At 40.3% G+C, this 21768-nt stretch overlaps 1 protein-coding gene across 2 annotated transcripts in view; it reads right to left on the bottom strand.

Moving 5' to 3' along the window:
• Positions 1–21768, bottom strand: part of CTF18 (P-loop containing nucleoside triphosphate hydrolases superfamily protein) — a 245805-nt gene that overhangs the window by 28533 nt on the left and 195504 nt on the right. The window contains exons 13-19 of one of the 2 annotated variants that reach the window (XM_089439755.1): positions 16025–16092; positions 15810–15878; positions 15555–15655; positions 15353–15434; positions 15163–15241; positions 14899–14986; positions 14624–14777 (exon numbers count right to left, since the gene is read on the bottom strand). In XM_089439755.1, coding sequence (XP_089295881.1) covers positions 14624–14777; positions 14899–14986; positions 15163–15241; positions 15353–15434; positions 15555–15655; positions 15810–15878; positions 16025–16092 — 641 coding nt within the window. The remainder of the gene's footprint in view (positions 1–14623; positions 14778–14898; positions 14987–15162; positions 15242–15352; positions 15435–15554; positions 15656–15809; positions 15879–16024; positions 16093–21768) is intronic. The other variant, XM_089439756.1, reaches the window with a different exon arrangement.

Here is a 21768-nt window from a genome sequence, read left to right as displayed (position 1 = left end):
AAGAGATGAACTCCAGGCAATTGATGAGATAGTACCGGAAAAGGAGCTTGTAATCACTGCACTTCTAGGATTACCAACATCATGGAGTGCCTTCTCATCAGGTCTCAACAGTTGGAAGGAGACTCCTACATTCGAACAACTATGGAATGCATGCAGTCAGGAAGAAGTTAGAATTTCTCTAGTAAGCAACAAGGAGAATGAAGAAGAAAAAGTTTCAAATGCCTACTCCGCTCATCACAAGAACAAAGGATCATTCAAGAAGTCTAAAGGGCCTAGAAGGAAGATAGACCTATCCAAAATCGAATGCTACAATTGTCACAAGATGGGTCACTATAAAAGTGATTGTCCTGAAAATCCGAGAAACAAGAAGAGAGAAAGGGAATATGCAAATGTTGTTGATGAAGGACCTCCAAAGAAGAACAAGAAGGAAGAATCCGAAGTCAAAGACTTATTTGCTAGGGACTCTTAGGGACTCTATCCTTCTACTCTAAGTTTTTGATTTGTTTTGTATTTTGATTTCTAGCACTTATAGGTTTAACATTCTTTGGAAAAACATTGTTGAATTGTTTTGTTAAAGTTATAGGTATCCCTCGAGATTGGATTAAGAGGGAGCCCTCACCATTTTACTAAGATAAGTATCTTACTCATTATCTTTTATATTTGGTTGTCCTTTCCCATCTAGATGTGTTTACACAATAACATTTCTTTTATGTTGTTTAGGAAAAGTTTGTTGATATGCCCAAGGGCCATGGAGAAGACCTCTCAGGACAAAGCATAGAAGTTCTATTGGAATTGATGTCTTAAAAGGTTTGTCTAGAAAACAACTCAAAGGTATGGTTTAGATCATAAGTTGTGTTCTCTTCAAGATAAAGGTACATCCACTCATTCTAAATGAATCTACTTTACATTGCTAACAAGTGTTATGTCTAGGATCTTTGAATCATAGAGATTCTTGTTTGGGAGATTAATCATTAGATTGAATCTACCCTCATTAAAATCGTTATGTTTGTGGAACCCTAATAGGTTCTCTGTAAAACCCTAACCTAATCAAAGGTTGTTATATGTCTGACTTTAAATATATTGATATTTGTGTCTTGAGTTTGTCCTATATATGTTATGATATGCTTGTGCATGATTATCCTAGATATGTTCTTGATAAATTCGAGGGTTTGTAGCTAAGCCCTCATCGAAGTTTAATATTCTAGGATATGGTGATATTGTTTCTATTATGGTAATAAAATCTAGGGTTTACAACAAACCCTAGTAGAAGTTAGTCATTTAATTGAAATCTTAGATTGCGTTATGATTGTTTTATTTGTTGACATCTCAGGCTTAGTGTCTCATACATGGAATCCAGGGTTTGCATTAAATCCTAGTAGAAGTCTAACATATGAATTCTAAAGTTGATAGATGCATTGTAAGTGTACTTGTTTGAATTACTTCTAAGTTTTGCAATATATTATAATAGAGTATGTCATATCTCTGGAAGAAATATTGTGGCCCTAGATATAATGAAGATTGTTATCTTGATTGAGTTGCTCAAAGTCTTGATGATGAAATCTAGGTTTTATGACAAAACCCTAGCAAGTAGTTGAAGTATAAAAGTATGTGTCTCTTGTTGATTATGAACCTAACTAAGTTTAAGTATTTTGATGTCTAAAGTCTAATGCTTCCATTTATGTATAATTCTGATATAGCTAAGTTCATGCTTATATTTATGTATCTGGTTGTACTTGCTATCTAAGTTGTGCAGGTACATGATCTTCAAGATGTTGAAGATATTCGTAAGTAAGGTTGATTTGATTGATAAGCATAATGAAGGAAGTTATGTGAAGTAAGAGGGAGCTTGGATAAAGAAAAGATTATATCTCTCGAGTCAAGAGGAAGGGCATATAATAGTCATGATGGATGCCTTGAAGAAGTTGGAGAATGAATATTGAGGTATTGTTGAAAGAAGGAAAGCATGATTTGGTTGTTGCATGTGAAGTAGAAAACGAAGTTGAATGTTTGAGGAAACCTTTGTCAAAGTTTTGTCTGGGTAGCCACTAAGTGTGAAAATTCCTAAATCGGAATCCCTACTGTAGCAATTGATGATATTTCTCCTACTTTTTAGATTTACATGAACAAGTTACTTACAGTTTTCTACGGCAAACGTTGAAATACATACACTGCAGCCTTCACTTTATTAATTTATATGCGGAAACAAGAGACTGAACAAGAAAGAAAATACAACACAATAACACTGTTATTTTTGGACAAATGTCCCCGGAAAAACCCAATGCGAGAAAATCGGTGCAGCGAATATGAGGGTTTATTGTTATTACACAGTAGCAAATTCTGAATACCTCATGGGATATTCAGTTACAGAGAGAGAAATACTGGAAGAAAGATTTGTGAGATTACCTCACACAATCATTGAGAAAAATCACGGCTGATCTAGTCACTGGATGAGGTGCCTCTGGCAGGCCCTGCGCAGTCCTCACGCAATCCCTGCGTCAGCCCCTCTAGGCACTATGTCACCCAACCAGCTGATCAATTTGATGCCCAGAGTCATTGCTCTCAGCCTCTTGGTATCACACCCCAGTTCCCAGCTTCTGAAACTGACTCTGCTGCAAAATTTTGGACTCTATCTCACCCTCTACACTACCTCTGCGTGGCCCTGCGTCAGCCTCTGCGTGAGACTGCCAGTGTTTTTAAAACCGTTTTCAAAAACCGGTTACCGATCAAACCGGTCGGTTAGCAAGGCTGCCGGTCCGAACCGGCCAAAAAACCCGGTTTAATAGGGCATTTCACCTTTTTTTGGCCCTAACCAGTGAAAACCGGCCAGTTCCATCCTAAACCGGCCGGTTTTTGGCATGCCCACCGAACCATGCAAAAAGGCGGATTTTGACTGTGGTTTAGGGGTTTTGGGGGGGAGGTAAAGGTGTTTTCCCTCCAAAAACACCCTCTCCAAGCTATAAGAGACCCCTCTCACTCTCACTTGTCTCACACAACTAATTTGGAGTGTTTGTGAGTTTGTTTGTGAGCTTGGAGAGTGTGGAGTTTTTGCTGAAGTAGTCATCTTGGAGTTGGATTTGGAGCTATTTTGGAGATAGTGTGTAGCTGTCAGTGGAGTTGCCATCTTCAAGAGGAGGCTAAGGGAGCTAGTTTGCATTTCCAGGTAAGGATTTGCACTTGATAATTTCTCATTTGAGTCTGCTGTCCATGAATTTTTTTTTATGTGTTATAAACTTCTCACTTCTATGATCTTCATCTATCATGTATGCTATAAACTCTCTAGCTCTATGCTATGATCTATCAAATTTTGTAGCTTGAGCCTTGCATGTGCATTTGTTTTCCTACATTTATCTTTGGTTTTCCATGTTGCTTAGCTGCAATTTTTTTTTAAATGGCAGATTTCTTTGCAAATTGTTATTATTTGAAGCAAACATGGCTCCAAAAGGAAAGGACAGTGAATGGGCTCATTGTGATGTAATTGATGGAAAAATGATATGCAAATTATGCCATAAATCTATTGGAGGTGGGGGTATTCTTAGGTTGAAACAACACTTGGCTGGGATAAGAGGCCAAGTAAAGCCATGTGATGCACCAAATGCACTGTTAGGTCCTATTAGGGCAGAATACATTTCCAAGCTTGAAAAATTTTATGAGGATAAGGCTAGGGAGAAGGCCATCCAAGATGACATTGCAAGGAAGAGGGAATTATTAGAAGCCATGAAAGAGAGTGGGTATGATGATTATGAGATTCAAGACTCCACTTCTATCCCTTCCACCAATGACCCCTTTCACTATGTTCATCCTTCTGTTGGCCAACCATCAAAAGGAACAAAGAGAACAAACATCCAAAGTTATTTCTCATCTTCTGCCAACATTGCCTCTTTTAATCCCACTTCCTCCCAACCAAGTTCTCAACCCACTTTGGATCAACATTGGAAAAGACAATGCAAAGAAACTTCTCACCGATACATTGCTAGATGGTGGTATGATTCAGATATCCTATTTAATGTTGCTCGCTCACCTTATTACCAAGCTATGTGGGACTCTGTTATAGCTACAGGAAAGGGCTTCAAAGGCCCTAGTATGCATGACTTGAGGGGAGCTCTTTTGCAAAAAGAGATATCTTCCATTGATGAGTATTTGGTTGATTTTAAAGATTCATGGCTCAAAACAAGTTGTTCCATTATGTCAGATGGATGTTCCAATGGAAAGAACCGCACTATCATTAATTTCCTTGTTTCTTGTCCTCAAGGAACCATGTTTTTGAAATCAGTTGATGCATCTGATAAGGTAAAGGATGCAATCCTTCTATTTGAGCTTTTGGATAACGTTATTCAGGAAGTTGGGGAGCAGCATGTTGTGCAGGTCATCACTGATAATGCCTCAAACTATGTTCTTGCTGGAAGGATGGTTGAGGCCAAATATAAGACCATATTTTGGACTCCATGTGCTGCACATTGCATAGACCTCATGCTTGAGGATATAGGCAAAGTGGAGTGGGTAAAAAACACTGTAGAGCATGCCAAGTGCATTACAAAATACATTTACAACCACTCATTGGTATTGATCCTAATAAGGAAACACATTGGGGGCAAAGAGCTTGTTAGGCCTACAATTACGAGATTTGCAACTCACTTCCTCACGTTGCAATGTCTCAATGGTCAACAACTTGCAGAAAATGTTTTCCTCTGAAGAATGGTCTGAATCTCGGTGGGCTCGTAGACCAGATGGAAAAGACTCCAAAAAGAAAGTGTTAGACACTTATTTTTGGAAAAGGTCTGTAGAGCTTGTGAAAATTACCAAGCCCCTTGTTAAGGTGCTAAGGTTGGTGGATGGGGAAAGATTGGCCATGGGCTACATTTATGAAGCTGTGGATCAGGCAAAGGAGCAGATACGGGCAGCTTACAAGGACAGGTTAGCTAGATATGGCCGTATATGCGAGATCATTGATAACAGATGGAACAATCAACTCCATCGTCCTATACATGCAACTGGGTATTTTTTGAACCCAAGGTATCACTATAAAAATCGGCTAGGAGATCAGCATGATGGGGAGGTCAGAGCTGGATTGATTGATTGCTTGGTGCGCATGGTCCCTAGCCATGTAGACCAGTTGGAAATACATAGACAGCTTACTATTTTCAATATGGCAAGTGGTACTTTTGGCAAAGATGGCAAGAGATGTGGACCAACCAAGTAAGCAATTCCAATTTCCATTTTGTTTTTCTTTTCAAGTTAAAATTGTTTACGTTCTTTACAATTCAAATTATAAACTAAGTTACTAATTAATGTCTTTTTCTTTGCAGCACATTGGTGGGAGTCATTTGGTGGCCGGTGTCCTCAATTGCAAAGGTTTGCAATTAGAGTCCTCAGTCAAACTTGCAGTGCTTCAGGTTGTGAGCGCAATTGGTCTGTTTTTGAGCGCATACACACGAAGAAGAGAAACCATTTGGAACAAAAACGGTTAAATGATCTTGTTTTTGTGCAATACAACCTTCGACTGAGGAACCAAATGATGAGCAAATCACCTAATCTAGATCCCATTGTGTTGGACGATATTGATCCAACATCAGAATGGGTGGAGGAGACTGAAGATCCTGTGTTTGAGGCTGATTTTGATATCGACATGGCTTTAGCGGGGGATGAGGCAGTTTATGTGGCGGCATCAGAACCAGGATCAGTAGCGGCATCAAGGAAAGGCAAAGAACCAATGGAAGGCACTAGTCGTGCAGGTCGACAAACTCGTGCTTCCATTAGGTCCACTTCTATTGTCATTGGTGGCATTGATACTGAGGTTGCAAATCAGGCTGAGGCATCCTCAGACTCTGAACCAGATGATGTCTATGTAGCTCCTAATGATGATCCTGTGTCTAGTAGTGGTGATGAACTTGATGATTGATCATCTGTACACTGTAGACTTGTAGTAGGCCAATGGCCTCATAGCTTGCAGCATTGTTTTTGGACTTTATAGGCCATTTAGAGCCTCATTTCTTATGTATTTTGCTATTTTGTCGATGATATGTATTGTACTTGGTGCCATTTTGATATATTCACCTTTACATGGTATATAAATGAGCAAACTTTGCATATTTTGTCTCTATTGGCTTGGAATCATGGTTTTACATCTTAAAAATAGTTTTGTTTCATTAAAAATTAATTATTTAATGTATTTTTTTAAAACCGGTTCATTTAGACCAAACCAGTCCCAGTTAGATCAGTTCCGGTCGGTAAACCGATTCATTAGGTGGACCGGTCCGGTCACCGGTTCCGGTTTTAAAAACATTGGAGACTGCTGGATCACTCTCTGCCTCTCTCTGCTGATGATTCTCCTGCTGAGAAAATCGCTCTCTGGATGCTATCTCTGCCACTCAACTACAGTAAATCTACTTGATCAGAATTTCCTCCTGAGAACTTCTCACTTCAGAAATTCGATCTCTTGATCTCTCGGCATGTCTTCCAAATGACCCTCAAGCTTCCTTAAATAATCTTCTCGTTGACATTCAACAGCCCATATTAAAATCTAATCAATGGCTAAGATGATTTTAGCTTGATCCTCGTCTTCTTCTAGAAGTTACACCCACCATTAGATTCATACCCATTAATAATTTTAATTTCCTAAGTTTAGACTTAGGGGCCCAATAAAAAATATTAATTATTTTAATAAAAAAAACTATGGGTGGAATTTCCCAAACGCCTTCTGGGTTCTTTGGAATACATGTGCCCAAGCCTCCTTGCAAATTTTGAGGCATAGAGCACATCCGATGCTACCCCAAAGCAACACGAAGTCCTATTGTGATGGATTGTGAGGCAACATCAAGATGTCAGAAGACCCCGAAGGTTTGTGTTTACACATGAGTATTTGAAAGGTTGTTACTGATTAAGGGGTTGTGACTGTTCAGGTAAATCTCTAAAGGTTTTTGAAAAGCATGCTTGAGGTTAGAGAGATTTGATGTGCTGAGGCATTGTATGTGTAAAATGCCTCGAAGGACATCTGGCCAGCATATGTGTTGATGTCTAATTCCCGAAGAAGTAGAGAGGGTGGCATTGGTCATACAGATTTGACCTTGCATTACGCACCTAGATCCCTGGGTTGATGGTTAGCCTAATTGTACCTAAAGAGAGAGGCTGAAAGCTTTAGTTTATCTTAGTCCCACCCGAATAGATTGCCCTAGTCAGGAATCTAGTTTGTGGCACCGTAAGTGCCTAAACTCTTCATGGTTTATGTGTTCTGAGATCTTCAATGTACTTGTATATGTAAGTATGAATACCTCCCTAGTTAAGGAGTGTTGAAGAATGTAACTAGGTTCGGCCTTCATATTTGTATTTGAGTCATAATGAAATGTATTCATCAAAAGAAAAAAAAAGAAAATGTTATTATTATTAATATGACTTATTAAAGCATGGGTTTCATGCTTGGGTCATCATGTTTTAGGTCAAAGTCCCCATTGAGGACTTCTAGGATTTATACTAAGTCATTAGAGTCATTGTCCATTTAAAGAGACCCTTCTTAGGCTTTTGAATCATGTAAAAAGATTTATTATTGAGTCAAATCAAGTATTTGTCACCTCCACACCAAGTCGACCTCAAGGAGATCAAGTCGGCCTCAAACAGGGTAATTCGACCTCACCAGAAACCTATATATTGAAGCAGTTCGAATTCATTTGGGGATATCTCACACAAAAAGTCTTGTTGATAAATATAGGGAATCAAGGTTAAGTGATTTCTCTTCGTTAGATAACTGCTTGTGAATGCTTTTTACTTCTTGATTAGGATCTTCTTTTAATTATGTTATTATAATGTTCTTCTTTATCAAATAGCTACCAATGCATAAACCATAAAGAGACAAGAGACATAAAACATAGGCTATCAACCAGGGCCAAAACCACTCACTCTTGAGAGGAAAACCTGAACAAATTCTTCTTCTTATAGAGATTCCAATTGACGAATACCAAGACCAAAACCCTCGACCTATTTTCCTCCCCAAGACAAAGTCACAAAGTTCCCTTGATGAATTCCTTCTTCCTTGTGTCAACGATAGACACACTTCACAATTCTTCCTCCTCGGCTATATCTCTGAGTTTCGGTTCTGCAACATTCATTCCTAGATCAGAAACCCTAGCTCATGAAGATGGACCAACTTATACCCTTGTTTTCCTTTGGTCTAGAAGGAGACTTCTTCTTGAACTTAGCTTGGGGATCACCTTGACTTTCTCCTTGATTTGACCTCAAATATGACTATGATACTTCGGCTCCTTTTTGCAGTTTGGACAGCAAATATTCTTCACACGTGTGGATAACTACAGCCCTTAAAACAAACCCAAAACAGTGTTATTAACTCCGCTCTTCCTTCCCTTCTTTTCGCTAATTATTAAGCTCTGTTTTAATGACCTTCGCATTACTTACAAACTTCAGACCATGACCGAATTTTCTGCTCTGAAATAAGGACATGCTGCCCTATTTATAATTGTTATAGCCTCATAATAAGACGACTTGAGAGAGGGTGAACCGACATGTCCTTTAGTGAAGATCTTTTATTCCATCTTGAAGCTGACTTGAAGATACTTTTGCTTGGTCTTGGAAGGCTTTCTAACTTACTTAAAGACTTATATAAATATTTAACATGCCCAAGAAGGGTCCTTCATACACGACATAGACTCAAATTGACTTTTATGACTAGATGACAAATCCTAAAGGCTCACAATTGCAGCCATCACTAAAATAAAATTCCTTGCTCATGAAACCCATGAGACAAGCATTACAATAATCATTTTATTTGTCTTATTTTCATCAATTACATAAAATCGCAATTACACGTCATTATGAAGACCGAACCTAGTTACACTTTTCAACAAGTTCGATATCCAAGAAGGAGGCAGAAAAAGGTGCGAAAATTCCAAGAAGAGAAGGAGAAGTGCTAGAAAGATCAAGATCGAAGTTTTTGGGTCATCTCTCTCTCACATGTGTGGATTTGCTAGTATACTGTTGGAGGGTCGAAGTGTTGTTGTTGGATCGAAGTCGAACTACTAGGTTGAAGTTATTGTTGGGCTAACTGTTGGGTCAAAGTTGTTGTTGGATCGAAGTTTTGTTGCTGCCAGGTCAAAGTTATTGTTGAAAAGGTTATCATCTATAGAAGGAAGAAAAGGTTGACTTTGTGTGGAGGAAGTCTGCGTCTAAGTCAAGAGTCTTGGATTACCTTGGGAAGTTATTAAGGAAGAGTTGTTGACTGGGTTTTCCCCTAGATAGGGGTTTTACCCTAGCTATCCGCCTACATCTGGTGTTTGTGATCTTTGTGTTATTGTTTTGGTAATTGCTTGACGAACTAAAGATAAAGGAGGAACATAAGAAAACATAAGAATATCACAAGTAATTATCAACATAAAGAAAATATTTCCACCTTTTTTATTTTCTAACAATGTTGTCATGTATAACTAATTAAAACAATTTTCTCTTAGCCCCAAGAGTTAGCTCAGTGTTGATTTATGGTAGCATCGGATGTGCTCCAAGCCTCAAAATTTGCAGGGAAGCTTGGACACATGCATTCCACAATTTCCAGAAATCGTTTTGGGAACTTCCACCCGGAGACAATTTTATTAAAATAATTAATTATTTTTAATGGGTGCCTAAGTCTAAACTAGGAAATTAAAATAATTAAAGGATATTAAAATTGTGGGTGAAACTTCTAGAAGAAGATGAGGATCAAGCCAAAATGATCTGAGCCATTAATTAGAGTCTAACCTGGGTCGTTGATTCTCAGCTAGAGGATTATAAGAAGAGGCTTGAGGGGAATTTGGAAAAAACATCGAAAGGAGATCAGAAAGATCAAATTTCTGAAGCACAATAGTTGTCGGAAGAGGAATTCGAAGTGATCTTTTGCAGTGAGGGGCAGAGATAATATCCGGAGGGAAGTTTTTCCTGGGCCAGAGAGTACAATGCAGAGGGCAGAACAACGTCCAGAGAGGTTGACGTTGGGCCACGCAGAGCTACGCTGTGGCAGCGCAGACCCTGAGAGGGAGATCGAATTCCTGCTGAGGAAATCAAGTTTCAGAAGCTGGGAGCTGGGGTGTGAGACCGAGAGGCTAAGAGCTGAAGTTTCCAGCCAGTAGAGGATCGAAAGGAGGGGCAGCATAGTCCCAGCAGAGGTGACGCAGAGACTATGTGGGGTTGACGCAGTTCTACGCATAGGCTGACGTAGAAGGGACGCAAAGGCTCATTTTCAGCAAGATTAGAGTTGGTTCTTCCAGTGATAGGGTGAGAGCATCTCACTATTTGTTTTGCCCAATTTCTCTCTGCATCGGATACCCAGTGGGGCATGCAACAAATTGTACTCAGAATTACTACTGCTTAATAATAAAAGCCTCAGTTGGTGCACCGGTTTTTCCGGGGACATTTGTCCAAAAATAACAATGTAATGTGTTGTGTATTTCTTTCTTGCTCAGTTTCTTGTTTCAGCTTGTAATTTAATTGGTGAAGACTGCAGTGTATTAGTTTTAGTGTTTACTCTAGGAAACAGTGAATAATTTGTTTAGTAATTAACAAATAGAAGGAACTTAATCAGTGGATGCAGTGGTGATTTGGATAATCGAATTTTCACATGGTATCAGAGCTACAGGTGAAACAAGAGAGCAGAGCCGGAAGAATCCAACACTGAAGAAAAGGAGGATCGAAGTGTTGTGTAGACAGCGAATCAAATCCTTAGAGGGATTGCAAAGTCTAGGCCAGGAAGGAAAAATTTTTGAGGAAGGTCTCTCTCCGAGTGAGTCGACAGAGAGAAAGACTTCCAGATCGAAGTTTGCCAGTGTCAGAGGGAGCAATGTAGCAGCTTCGGCAAAGAGGCAATTTTTTTGTGTGATGCAGTTTTCTGCAGCAGTTGCTGGGGTAGAAAATCGTCAAAAGAAAGAAGGGAGACATTGTTGAGGGGAATTTCTTCCTCGGAGAATTCCTAGACAAGGAATTCAAATTCTCATTTGTTGAGCAGCAACAAGGGGCAGCAAATCCACTGACTCCAGCAAGGAGTGCGTAGGCAAGCCCAACGGCAACGCAAAGGAGACAGGAGGTCATTCGACTTTTTCAATTGGCAGAGATGGCATCCAGTGGGTTGAGGGATCAAGATCGGTTGGATGGTGCATCCAACTATAAGATTTGGAAGGCGAGGATGTCATGCCTTCTAGATGATCATTTTCTCAAGATCTACGTTGACAGTGTGGTAGTTGAGCCTACGGATCCAGATCTGCTCAAAAGGTACAAGGGAGAGATGGTGAAGGCCAAGCGAATGATCCTCGATGGAGTGAAGGATCATGTAGTATGTCACATCTCAGGCAAAGGGACTACCAAGGAGATGTGAGATGCCTTGTCCACGCTATATCAGGGATCTTCCGAGCAGCGGAAGATGTACTTGGAGCAGAAGATGAGATCCACGTAGATGCAGAAGGGGGAACGCATTGATTTGTTCCTTGCAAAGCTTCAGGAAACCCGAAACGAGTTGGCAGTTATGGGATCAACACCTCAGCCTACCGAGATGGTGAGGTTGGCTCTAAATTTATTCTCAGAAGAACGGCAAGTGTTTGTCCAGAGCATCCTAGGCAGAGAGAGATTGCCAAAATGAGAAGGGATGTGGGCCGCTCTTTAGCAGGAAGAGATGAGGAGAGACTTAGTCAAGTGCAAACTTGACAGCGGTAGCAACAGCAGTGGGACGAAGCTGAAGGAGGAGGATGAAAATGCAACCCTCGCATCTAAGGGGCAACAGGAGCAGCGGAAGAAGAAAGATATTTCGAAGATCAAGTGCTTCCAGTGTGGCAAACTTGGTCACCACGCTACATAGTGTCCTCTCAAGAAGGACAAGGACGAGAAGCATGATCCGAAGGTTGCATACGCACAGATCGAGGAGGAGGAGTTTGCCATGATCGCCTAGAGGTGGGGTGATATAGAACTGTAGTTCGAAAGAACTGCAAATGGGCGGGATCCTTGAGGAGTCCACCTCTTGGATCAATACCTTGCTACGGGAGCCCATATCAGAAGTAGCAGGATGGACCGGATCAGTTGATGCAGAGAAGTGTCGGAGTGACAGTTGTAGTGGCTAGGAGCACCAGAATCAGAGCAATGCAAAGCTAGTGTTGACAGTAGTGCAGTTGGCACAGAGCAGAGGCAACAGCAGTGTAGTGGCTTAAGTGACAGCGCAAAGACTAGCAGCAGTCAGAACTCCAGCAACAAGATGCATCATGTTGAACACCAGTTCAGTAATTTTGGATTTTTTTCCGTTGATGATGCAGTAGCAGCAGCAGTTGAAGAAGGTTGTAGTGCAAATGCGATATTGGCAGTGGCAGTGCTAGCAGCAGCACAAATGCAGAATTTGAGAGGGAGTTGTAGTACAAATGCAGTGTTGGCAGTGGCAGTGGCAGTGTCAATAGCATTACAGATGCAGCATTTGAGCTGTATTTGGTGGGCAGTGATGTCAGACATCAACAACGCAGAGGAAGATGTTACAGAGAAGGGTGATGCTTCAGCAGGTTGCATTGCTAGAGCACATTCCTCGCTAGGAGGTACTGTTGATTTTTAGTAGCATCGGTTGTGCTCTAAGCCTCAAAATTTGCAGGGAGGCTTGGACACATGCATTTCACAATACCCATAAATCGTTTTGGGAAATTCCACCCAGACACAGTTTTATTAAAATAATTAATTATTTTTAATGGGTAACTAAGTCTAAACATAGGAAATTAAAATAATTAAAGGGTATTTACTATTAATCTAACTGTGGGTGAAACTTCTAAAAGAAGACAAGGATCAAGCCAAAATGATCTGAGCAATTGATTAGAATCTAATTTGGGTCGTTGATTCTCAACTGGAGGGATTATAAGAAGAGGCTTAAGGGGCATTTGGGAAAAACATCGAGTGGAGATCAGAAGATCGAATTTTCGAAGCACAGCAGTTGCCGGAAGAGGAATTCGAAGTGATCTTTTGCAGTGAGGGGCAGAGATACTATCCGGAGGGAAGCTTTTCCTGGGCCAGAGAGTACAAAGCAAAGAAGGCAGAACGATGTCTAAAGAGGTTGACGTTGGGCCACACAAAGCTATATTGTGGCAACGCAGAGCCTGAGAGGAAGAAAGAATTCCTGCCGAAGAAATCGAGTTTCAGAAGCCAGGAGCCGAGGTGTGAGACCGGTGTTGGAATCCAGAGGCACAGCAAACAAAAAATTACACACAGCAGAAAATCAAGCACATAAACACTAGAGTTTAACGTGGTTCACCCAACCAATCTGGGCTACGTCCACCAAACATAGGCATCAGCAATTTTATTATTCAAACTGGAGATTACATAATGAAATCCTCACAAAACTCTCACCCTCTCAGCAAACCATCCGAATGGTTGCCTGTTATATAGCATAGAGAATCTAACAGCCTCATTAACTCACTCACATCAAATATAGGAGGCATTAACTCCCTCCCAACAACCTGGAGCTAATCTAGGAACTGAATTTCTATTGTTGCCATCAGCTGAGATTTTTCCTATTTTGCTCCAAAACAGAAAATCTCAACAACCGGGAGGCTGAGAATTGAAGTTTCCAGCCAGCAGAGGTGACGCAGAGACTGCGTGGGGTTGACCCAGTTCTGTGCAGAGGCTGACGCAAAAGGGACGCAGAGGCCCATTTCCAGCAAGATCAGCGCTGGTTCCTTTAATGACAAGGTGAGAGCATCTCACTATTTGTTTTGCCCAGTTTCCCTCTGTATCGGATCCCCAGTTGGGCATCCAACGAATTGTACTCAGTATTACTACTGCTTAATAATTAAACCCTCAGTTGTGGCACTGGTTTTCCCGCATTGGGTTTTTCCGGGGACATTTGTCCAAAAATAATGGTGTAATGTGTTGTGTATTTCTTTCTTGCTCAGTTTCTTGTTTCAGCTTATAATTTAATTGGTGAAGACTGCAGTGTATTAGTTTCGGTGTTTACTGTAGGAAACAGTAAATAATTTGTTTAGTGATTAACAAATAGAAGGAACTTAATTAGTTGTTGCAGTGGTGATTCGGGTAATCGAATTTTCACACTCAGATGGTTGAGTCCTCGTCGTTAAAGCACCTTTGCTATTGAGAGGTCATGGGTTCAATTCTCTCGACACTCGCGGAGTCAGGCGTCGTGGTTGAGCTGGCAGGAAGTGATCCTTTAGGGTAGATCTGTCTGGTACAATTACTCCATGGGAGTAGCGGTCACCGACTTCCCGGGACAATGAACCACATACCAAAAAAATGATTAAAACAATTTTACATATGGTTAGCAAACTACAATGTTTCACAATGAATCAAGCATAATTCACAAATCCTGAGAAATGGTGAAAACAATTACATTATTTCTACATCTATTCTGATAGTTTATTATGTTTCACAACTTCATTGCAATCTACAATATTTTTTAGATGGTTTCCAACCCCATAAACTTATAAAGTTGAAAAGAGTTAAAGAATAATGAGGATTGTGTCATAGAAATCATAACCATTCAACATTCCTCTTAATTTATACCATCTTCTTTATTCAATTCACAGTTCCTTTTCTTATACAAATTTCTGGAGCTGTTGAAACTGTTTTACATGAACAAAAAGACAGAACAAATAAGCATATGGTAATGTTCTCAATTCCTTACAGGCCTCAAAGCTGGAGGTGACAAGATGTACAGCAGTGGAGAAATAATGTCCAACACAATCGAATCAGGTGAAAGGTATCTTGAAACAGTTGGTGAAATTCTATTCATCCATGATTTCAATAAATCCTTCTTTCCAGTGAAGGTTGCTCTGTACCTGAATTCATGCACAACTTTGATGGTAACAAGTTGCAAAAGAACAAATAAAAACCACATAATGTACAAAGAAAAATAAGATATTTAAAAAGTAAAAAATAAAAAGGAAAGCATAGAATCACCTTTGATGTGATTTTGGCCACTCAATATTTGGCTTTTCTACTTGGGCTATTAAACGTTGGATAGAAATAATAATCGAAGGTTGATATGCTAAACACAAGAAATACATGTGAGGCACATTGTCAGATTGAAGTAGTATATGTAAATGTAACCATATAACCTAACATAGCCATCAAGCCCAGAACTGTATGTTACAAGACTCCTCAGCATGTTAATTCAAATCGTAACTCAACGAAATGTACAAAAGGCTGGGATCAAGAGAGCACCATAAAGAAAGAATTGCTGAGCTCGCATGGTACGCTGACTAAACAAATTGGAGTCACAAAGAAAATCAAGACACTTGATCTGTATATGACATGATAATATTAAAAACCAGTCAAACAATTGTATATGTAACTAATAATGCAGACAAACACACCAACTGGCTGAAAACAAGATCAAGCATATAGTGCGTACAGTCTTCTCCATTGCTGAATCATGGTACCTCATATGTAGAAAATTTTCATGAATTCCTTCAACCCCCAATTCATAATCCCCACTGTGATATACATGTTTCAGTGTTAGCATTTGAAAGCAAAAAAATGGCATGCTGAGCAGATGAAATAGTTATGCATATAGGAACTTAGGAAGTAGTAAAACAAGGCCATGAAGTACTCACTGCTGGGAAATAAATTCATGAAGTTGTGTAAAATTTTGACCTTCTTGCTTGCAATTGTTTAATGCGCGTCCTTTGACTTTGGACTTACGCTTTTGCAGAACCTGCATAGTATAAGCATAAAACCAAACCAGTAAATAGAAGGCAAAGAAGGCCTGAACTGATAGGAGAAATGCCCTCAAGTTTAGAGGCATTTCGTAGAAAAATAAGCAAATTTCCATTAAAAATATAATTAAATTGATGGAATATTATATTTACCGCTCCCCAAATATCAAAGATGCTGCTGGTCATATCTTTTCGACCAACAACCTGAGAACTAATATCTACCTGTATATTGAATGGGTATTACCTCCAGTAAATAAATTATATTATCAATGAATGGAAAGGACAATTCAGAGGAATCAGGAGCATACAAGTGTTGTGTTAAAAATACTAATAAGAAATAATTATTTTCCAATGTTTTGATATCATACCACATTTAGAAATTCTTTCTTTTTGTTAAGAAACTGAAGAGTGTTCAGACATGCTCGTATATCACATTCTGTACACAAGACAAAGATGAGATCAGCATAAGCATTTGCAGAACAAAAACATTGACGACAGAAGGGAATCAAAGTAAATACAAGAAACGCATTCCTTTATATCATCTATAGAATAATGAATAGCAATGCACTTCCACAATATTCAAAGAGCAATTTGTTTTACCAAAAAGACAAGTTCCAAGGCATTCAAGGTTATTGTAGAAACATTTATTACTCTTTTAACAACTACAGATGCCAGTTAATTACTCCAAGGATATGCATAGATGTTGTAATCATTGCATAAGAATAACGCCAGTGTTGCAGAACGGACTCTGGAATGACTCAACCAGAGTCCCAAATTTTAACTAGGGAAAGAAACAGTAAAATTCAGCAAACTTTCAGAAAAGAGAAAATCACCAAACAATAAAATATTTGTTAGAATGTCAATTGAGTTTATCTTGGGTGGCTGGGAGGAATAATTGTGTAATGTCGCTTCCGAAATTAAATTGTTACAGGTTTATCTATTCTACAATTTTGACAATTTTGGAGGTCATGGGACCCATGTGATTTTTGGAAAAGACTAAGGAAGGAAAAAGGGGGCCAAAATGTTTTGTTGGCATAGCATGGGGGCCACCCACATGAGGAAACACGCACCACCTTAGAGAGAAGTTCAAATGACTAAGGAGGAAAAGTCGAATTGCTAGTTGGAGGGGGCCCACATGGGAAAAGAGGCCCACGAATTATAAATAGAGGAGGCTCAGCCTCATTTGGTATCTTTTGACATATTGGACTCAACCTTAGTTGCTCGAGCTGCTTAACTGGGTCACCTGCTGTTTAACACAAGTTCTCCATGAGGAGAACTCACCCTCTCTTTGGTGGACCATGAGTGCCACCCTAGTGAGGTTTATTTCTATCATTCCAAGAGATTGCAGGTGGATATTCAAAGCCCCCAACTCAGCCATCATTCAGTCAGTGCGTACTCCAAAAGGACGTAGTAGTGGAATACGCAGTGGATAATTCAGTGGCCTTCTGGGGAGCAATTGCTGGAGGAGTTTTGGAGAAGGAAGTACACGGGAAGACTAGCCTTTAGGAGGATTTTGGGAGCTGGAGATTTCTGGTTGGGAGCAGCGTGATTGTTAGCACTCAAGGCCAGCGCAGGAACTCATCACTGGGCACACGTGGGAATTCGTGCATCAGTTGTGGAGCGAGTATTTGCCGGGAGAGATAAGGAGAATTTCGGGAAAGATTATCTCAGCCATTTTGGTGTGTTTTGGAGGGCTTATTCTGGAGTTACAGGAAAGTCATACATTTCAGCAGTTGGAAGAGGGTGTGGCTCTCGTGAGGCCGAATTTCCAAGATCAAAACTAGGCCAAACCCTTTCTGGGTTTTGGTGGGTTTTGGTTGAGGAGCTTGGGGCTAATTTTGCAGAATTTTCTGGGCAGATCTAAGAGGTCAAACAAGGGTCCCAACTCAGTCAGCAGCTAGAGGAGCTAGGGGGGAATTTGGGCCAAAATTCTGAGGTCAACATTTGGCCAATTCCTTCGTGGGTTATTCTGGGTATTTGGTGGAGAGGTCGAAGTTAATTTCCCAGAATTTTCTGAGCACCGGAGGTGGGGTTTCCAACAGCATATTTACAGCAGACAACACAGTTTCACAAGGGCAGCGCAAGGCATCATTGCAGCAGTTATTTGTGCCATCTGGGCTTCACATATTACCACCTGGGCTTGATCACGCTTGCCATTGAGGCAAGCCCAGGTGCACCACTTCCACATTATTATACTTTTCTCCCAGATTATAATGGCTCAGTTGTTGGTTATTCCTGGACTTTTTATGGGTGTGCAATGAATGTTTCAATTTTATGGTGTTATTTTTATTGTTTGCTTTGCATAGCACTATTTTCCAAGTTTGGAACATTACAGATTGTTATCCTCCCCACCTAGGTTCAATTCCCACAAGTGACATGATGAGCTTTGTCGTAATGGCTTTGAGCTTTGTTGTTGAGGCTGAGCAGTCCCTTGAAGACTAAAACATTTATATTCCTCATATGGAATAAAAAGATATTTCTCATGGAAAGATATCTGTTACAAAATCTGGCTTTTAAGTGACTTCTCTGCTGCATCTGCTGATTTTTACAAAAATAAGGCTGAATCATGATTTTCTTGGCCTAGTGATTCATTTCAGGCAGAACTCAACAATGAATTGGTAAAAAATGAATGAAAATAGCACTCACCTTGTTAAAATTGACCTCTTAAACCCTAAAACACTCTAAATAAACAAAAGAAAAGAATTCTTGTTACATTGAGCATCATAGGAATAAAATCATTTACCATTCAATCTCTAGATTCGACAGGCCTTGAATAACTTAGCCTTGAATTTATTTTATAAATATGAGCCATATATAAATACATGAGATATGACCTTTGTTTTTATCTTCCAAGAGATCCAATGATTGTTCCTGTTCACCTATGACTTTTCATATTTCTCCTAGATAAAAAAATTTACAATAATCAAGGGAGTCCAATTGGCCATGTTACCCACCATTTCAGCAAAGATAACTATAGCCAATTTTTCTTTATGGACAACACCATTGTAAGCCCAAAGAATGCAAATCAAAGCCTTGTAGGACATGTCATGTTATCTATTATGTGTTGAAGAATGTAACTAGTGTCGGTCTTCATAATTGTATTTGAGTCATTATGTAATATATTTGTCAAAAGAAAGAAAAAGGAAATTTTATGTAAAAAGGAATTGACTTATTAAAGCATGGGTTTCATGCTTGGGTCAATGGTCAATAGGTCAAAGCACCCATTGTGTGCTCTAGGGTTTATATCTTGAGTCAAAGTCAAAATTAGTATATAAAAGACCCTTCTTGGGCTCATTGTATCAAAAGAACAAATTTATTTTAGTCATGTTAACCCCTAGGCCCTCCACCATAAAGTCAACCTCATCTTCTATAAGTCGGCCTGCCTACTGTTCATGTCGGCCCTGTTACCCACTACATGTGGGCAGTATGCATAAGAGAAAAAATTTCTCCTAGATGGTCCTCAATTGGCAGACAACAACCCCTTGCAGCTACCAAATAGCTCGATGTGCCATTATCTTTGCCACCTGAGCCAGCGATGTGGTCCCTCGACCATCTGTTATGATCATATGTTTGAAGGTGGGCCTTTCGACCCTGAAGAAATGGCTTTTCATTGGTATAGTTGAGCAATTTTCCTTACTTATCATGAACACTGTTGGGAATGGATTGGTTGGGGGGATTGAGTGGAAAGAGTGGGCTAGATCTGTATTCTTGTCTCCTTTGCCTAATTTGGTTGTTAGCCTTGTATCATAGTCTCGTGGGATCTCCTTTACTGGATATTAGCTTTAGGGTTGGCACTACATGGAAAATCCCGATATTGGTTGCATGTTCCCGCTTCTCGACACCATATACATCGCCCCCCCTCCGCTCATTTTAACCCCATTCATCAATTTTCCCATCCGGGTCCACATTTGTCCACTGGGTCCACAAAGAGTTAGCCTCCCCCTCCCTTTGACCACATCTTGGTTCGGGCCTGGAACAATGCCCCGGAGGTTGATGCAGCTAAAAAGAAAAGAAAAAACGTAATTTGGCCACTCTTAATATGAAATGTACCACAAAATGCAAAAGATGGCCAGGACATACAAATTTAGCACGTGGGCAAATGCCAAACATGAGCTCCACCCATTATTTATGGCCATCACCCTGGTTCTTATGGGCCTTAGATGAGCCCCCTCCACATTAAGGAACCCACGAGTGTCCCAACCCCTGGTGGGAAATGAACTACCCCACCTTAAAAAGGGGTATCTACTACTATATTCTACGCATCGTGATCTCATCCCCTGGAACCCCGAGCCGTTATGAAGAAAAATCAATCAAAGGCAAAAGGCATATGAAGAAGGGTGGAAAAACAAAGGTCGAGATAACTCATGTACCACAATTTGCTCCCTCCTACACTCATATACCCAAGTGTGGGCTTCCCTCATCATAGCTACCCTTGTACCATGACATGTGGCTTGGAGCCTTCCCCTGATCCCCACTTTGTTCCATCACTATATCACATGCCACCTACCCATTGATGGATGTACCATGGACATGTCACCCCCTTTAAAGGTTGAAACCACCTAATAGGGTCCTTGGTTAACCCCCTTATTGAGCTTGGAGACACCTGTACATGCCAAAGCCCACTATGGAAGGGCATGCCACCATGAATTGCCCACTTGATTCCATGATTTGTAAGTTCTTTTACTCGATTACTCTAATGATTTGGTGTATTGGAGGGCAAGGGGACACATTAGATCTTATGCAAGATTGCAGGTGGCTCTTCATTTGGGGTTTGGTCTCCCTATACATGGTCCAAGCCCTCAAGAGGGCCACATTAGCACTTGTAGGGTGAGCGTGGAGAGCCATGGGCCTCCACCATAGCAGAGAGTACTTCATGGATACCAAGCACCATTCGGTGACTGCTTGTGTTCCACCTTTTTGGATGAGGATGATGCACCTGGATCACCATGCCCAGTCGGCTCCACATTTGTACCACACACTTGGCAGAGGTTCCAAGGTCCAAATGAGGATGTGTCTCACTGTAGGAGACAAAGGGAGGGCTTATGTCATCATCCTAGCCCTTACAGATGGTTTACATGCATTATCAATCCACTTGGAGACCCATGAGGATGTTATTATGCCTCCACATCCACTTGGGAGCATCACATGTGACTTGCTTGCAAAACAAGGGGCCAACCCCTTGTCCACTATGTTAGGAGCCTTTTCACTCAGCTTGGCACATTTGGACTCCATTAGGCCTCCTCAATGACCCAACGACTCATCACATTCATTATTTTGCCCTCTTGAGAGGTTATTCTTTGTATTATTGAGCTATCTTGGTGGGCTTGTCACCAAGTCATGTCATTATTATGTATTATTTTATTATTTGGGGCTAAATTAGGCCAATTAGGCAAATCGAATCCCCTTTAGAGTTGTATAAATATGAGAGAGGCTCATTCTAACCTCTCTTCATCACTTGGATTGGATTAGTATCTCTTGAGAGATTTTAGCAACTTTTTGTTGGGGTGAATTTTTGGAGTTTCTTAATACACTATGATGTTTGGATTTTCACTATTGTCTTTGGAGCTTCTTTCTAATGCGAAGTTGATGAATGGATACTCTCTCTCTCTCATGTCAGTGAACTTTTAATGCTATTCTTGTTATCTTACTTGTCAAATGCATGTATATTGTTATCATTATTATTGTATGGGTTAATGTGATGTGAAATGCTTTTGGGACCTTGAATAAGTGATTTAATGCATGTGTTGCTCATTGAGGGATTGGGTGAATGTTCCTAGAGGCACCTCTTAGGTTGAAAGACCTAGAAACTTCATTTCTTTGGCAAATTTGTAGTATAAATCTCTAATTACCTAGTTGCTTCCCTTGAATAGGCTAGAAAGGGTTAATTAGGGCTCCTTAGCTCACGAAATTCATTGATCTAGGCTCCATTAAGCCCCCTAAGCAAGGCATTGATCCTGCATCCTCTTGGTGGTCAAATTTATCTTTCTTTTCTTCTTCCCAATTCTAGGCCTAACACTAGAGGGTCAACTTGCGCGTCAATCGAATTCCTATGTAGCCATCCAAACACCTCGATTTTTGGTCCACTACTGCACTGGGGTTTTCTCTATAGATC

Source organism: Pinus tabuliformis, chromosome 9 (genome assembly GCF_031772625.1).
Source record: "Pinus tabuliformis cultivar Carrire ecotype Pingquan chromosome 9, CPIR1, whole genome shotgun sequence".
Lineage (NCBI taxonomy): Eukaryota > Viridiplantae > Streptophyta > Pinopsida > Pinales > Pinaceae > Pinus > Pinus tabuliformis.
This window is presented reverse-complemented; position numbering and strand designations above follow the sequence as displayed.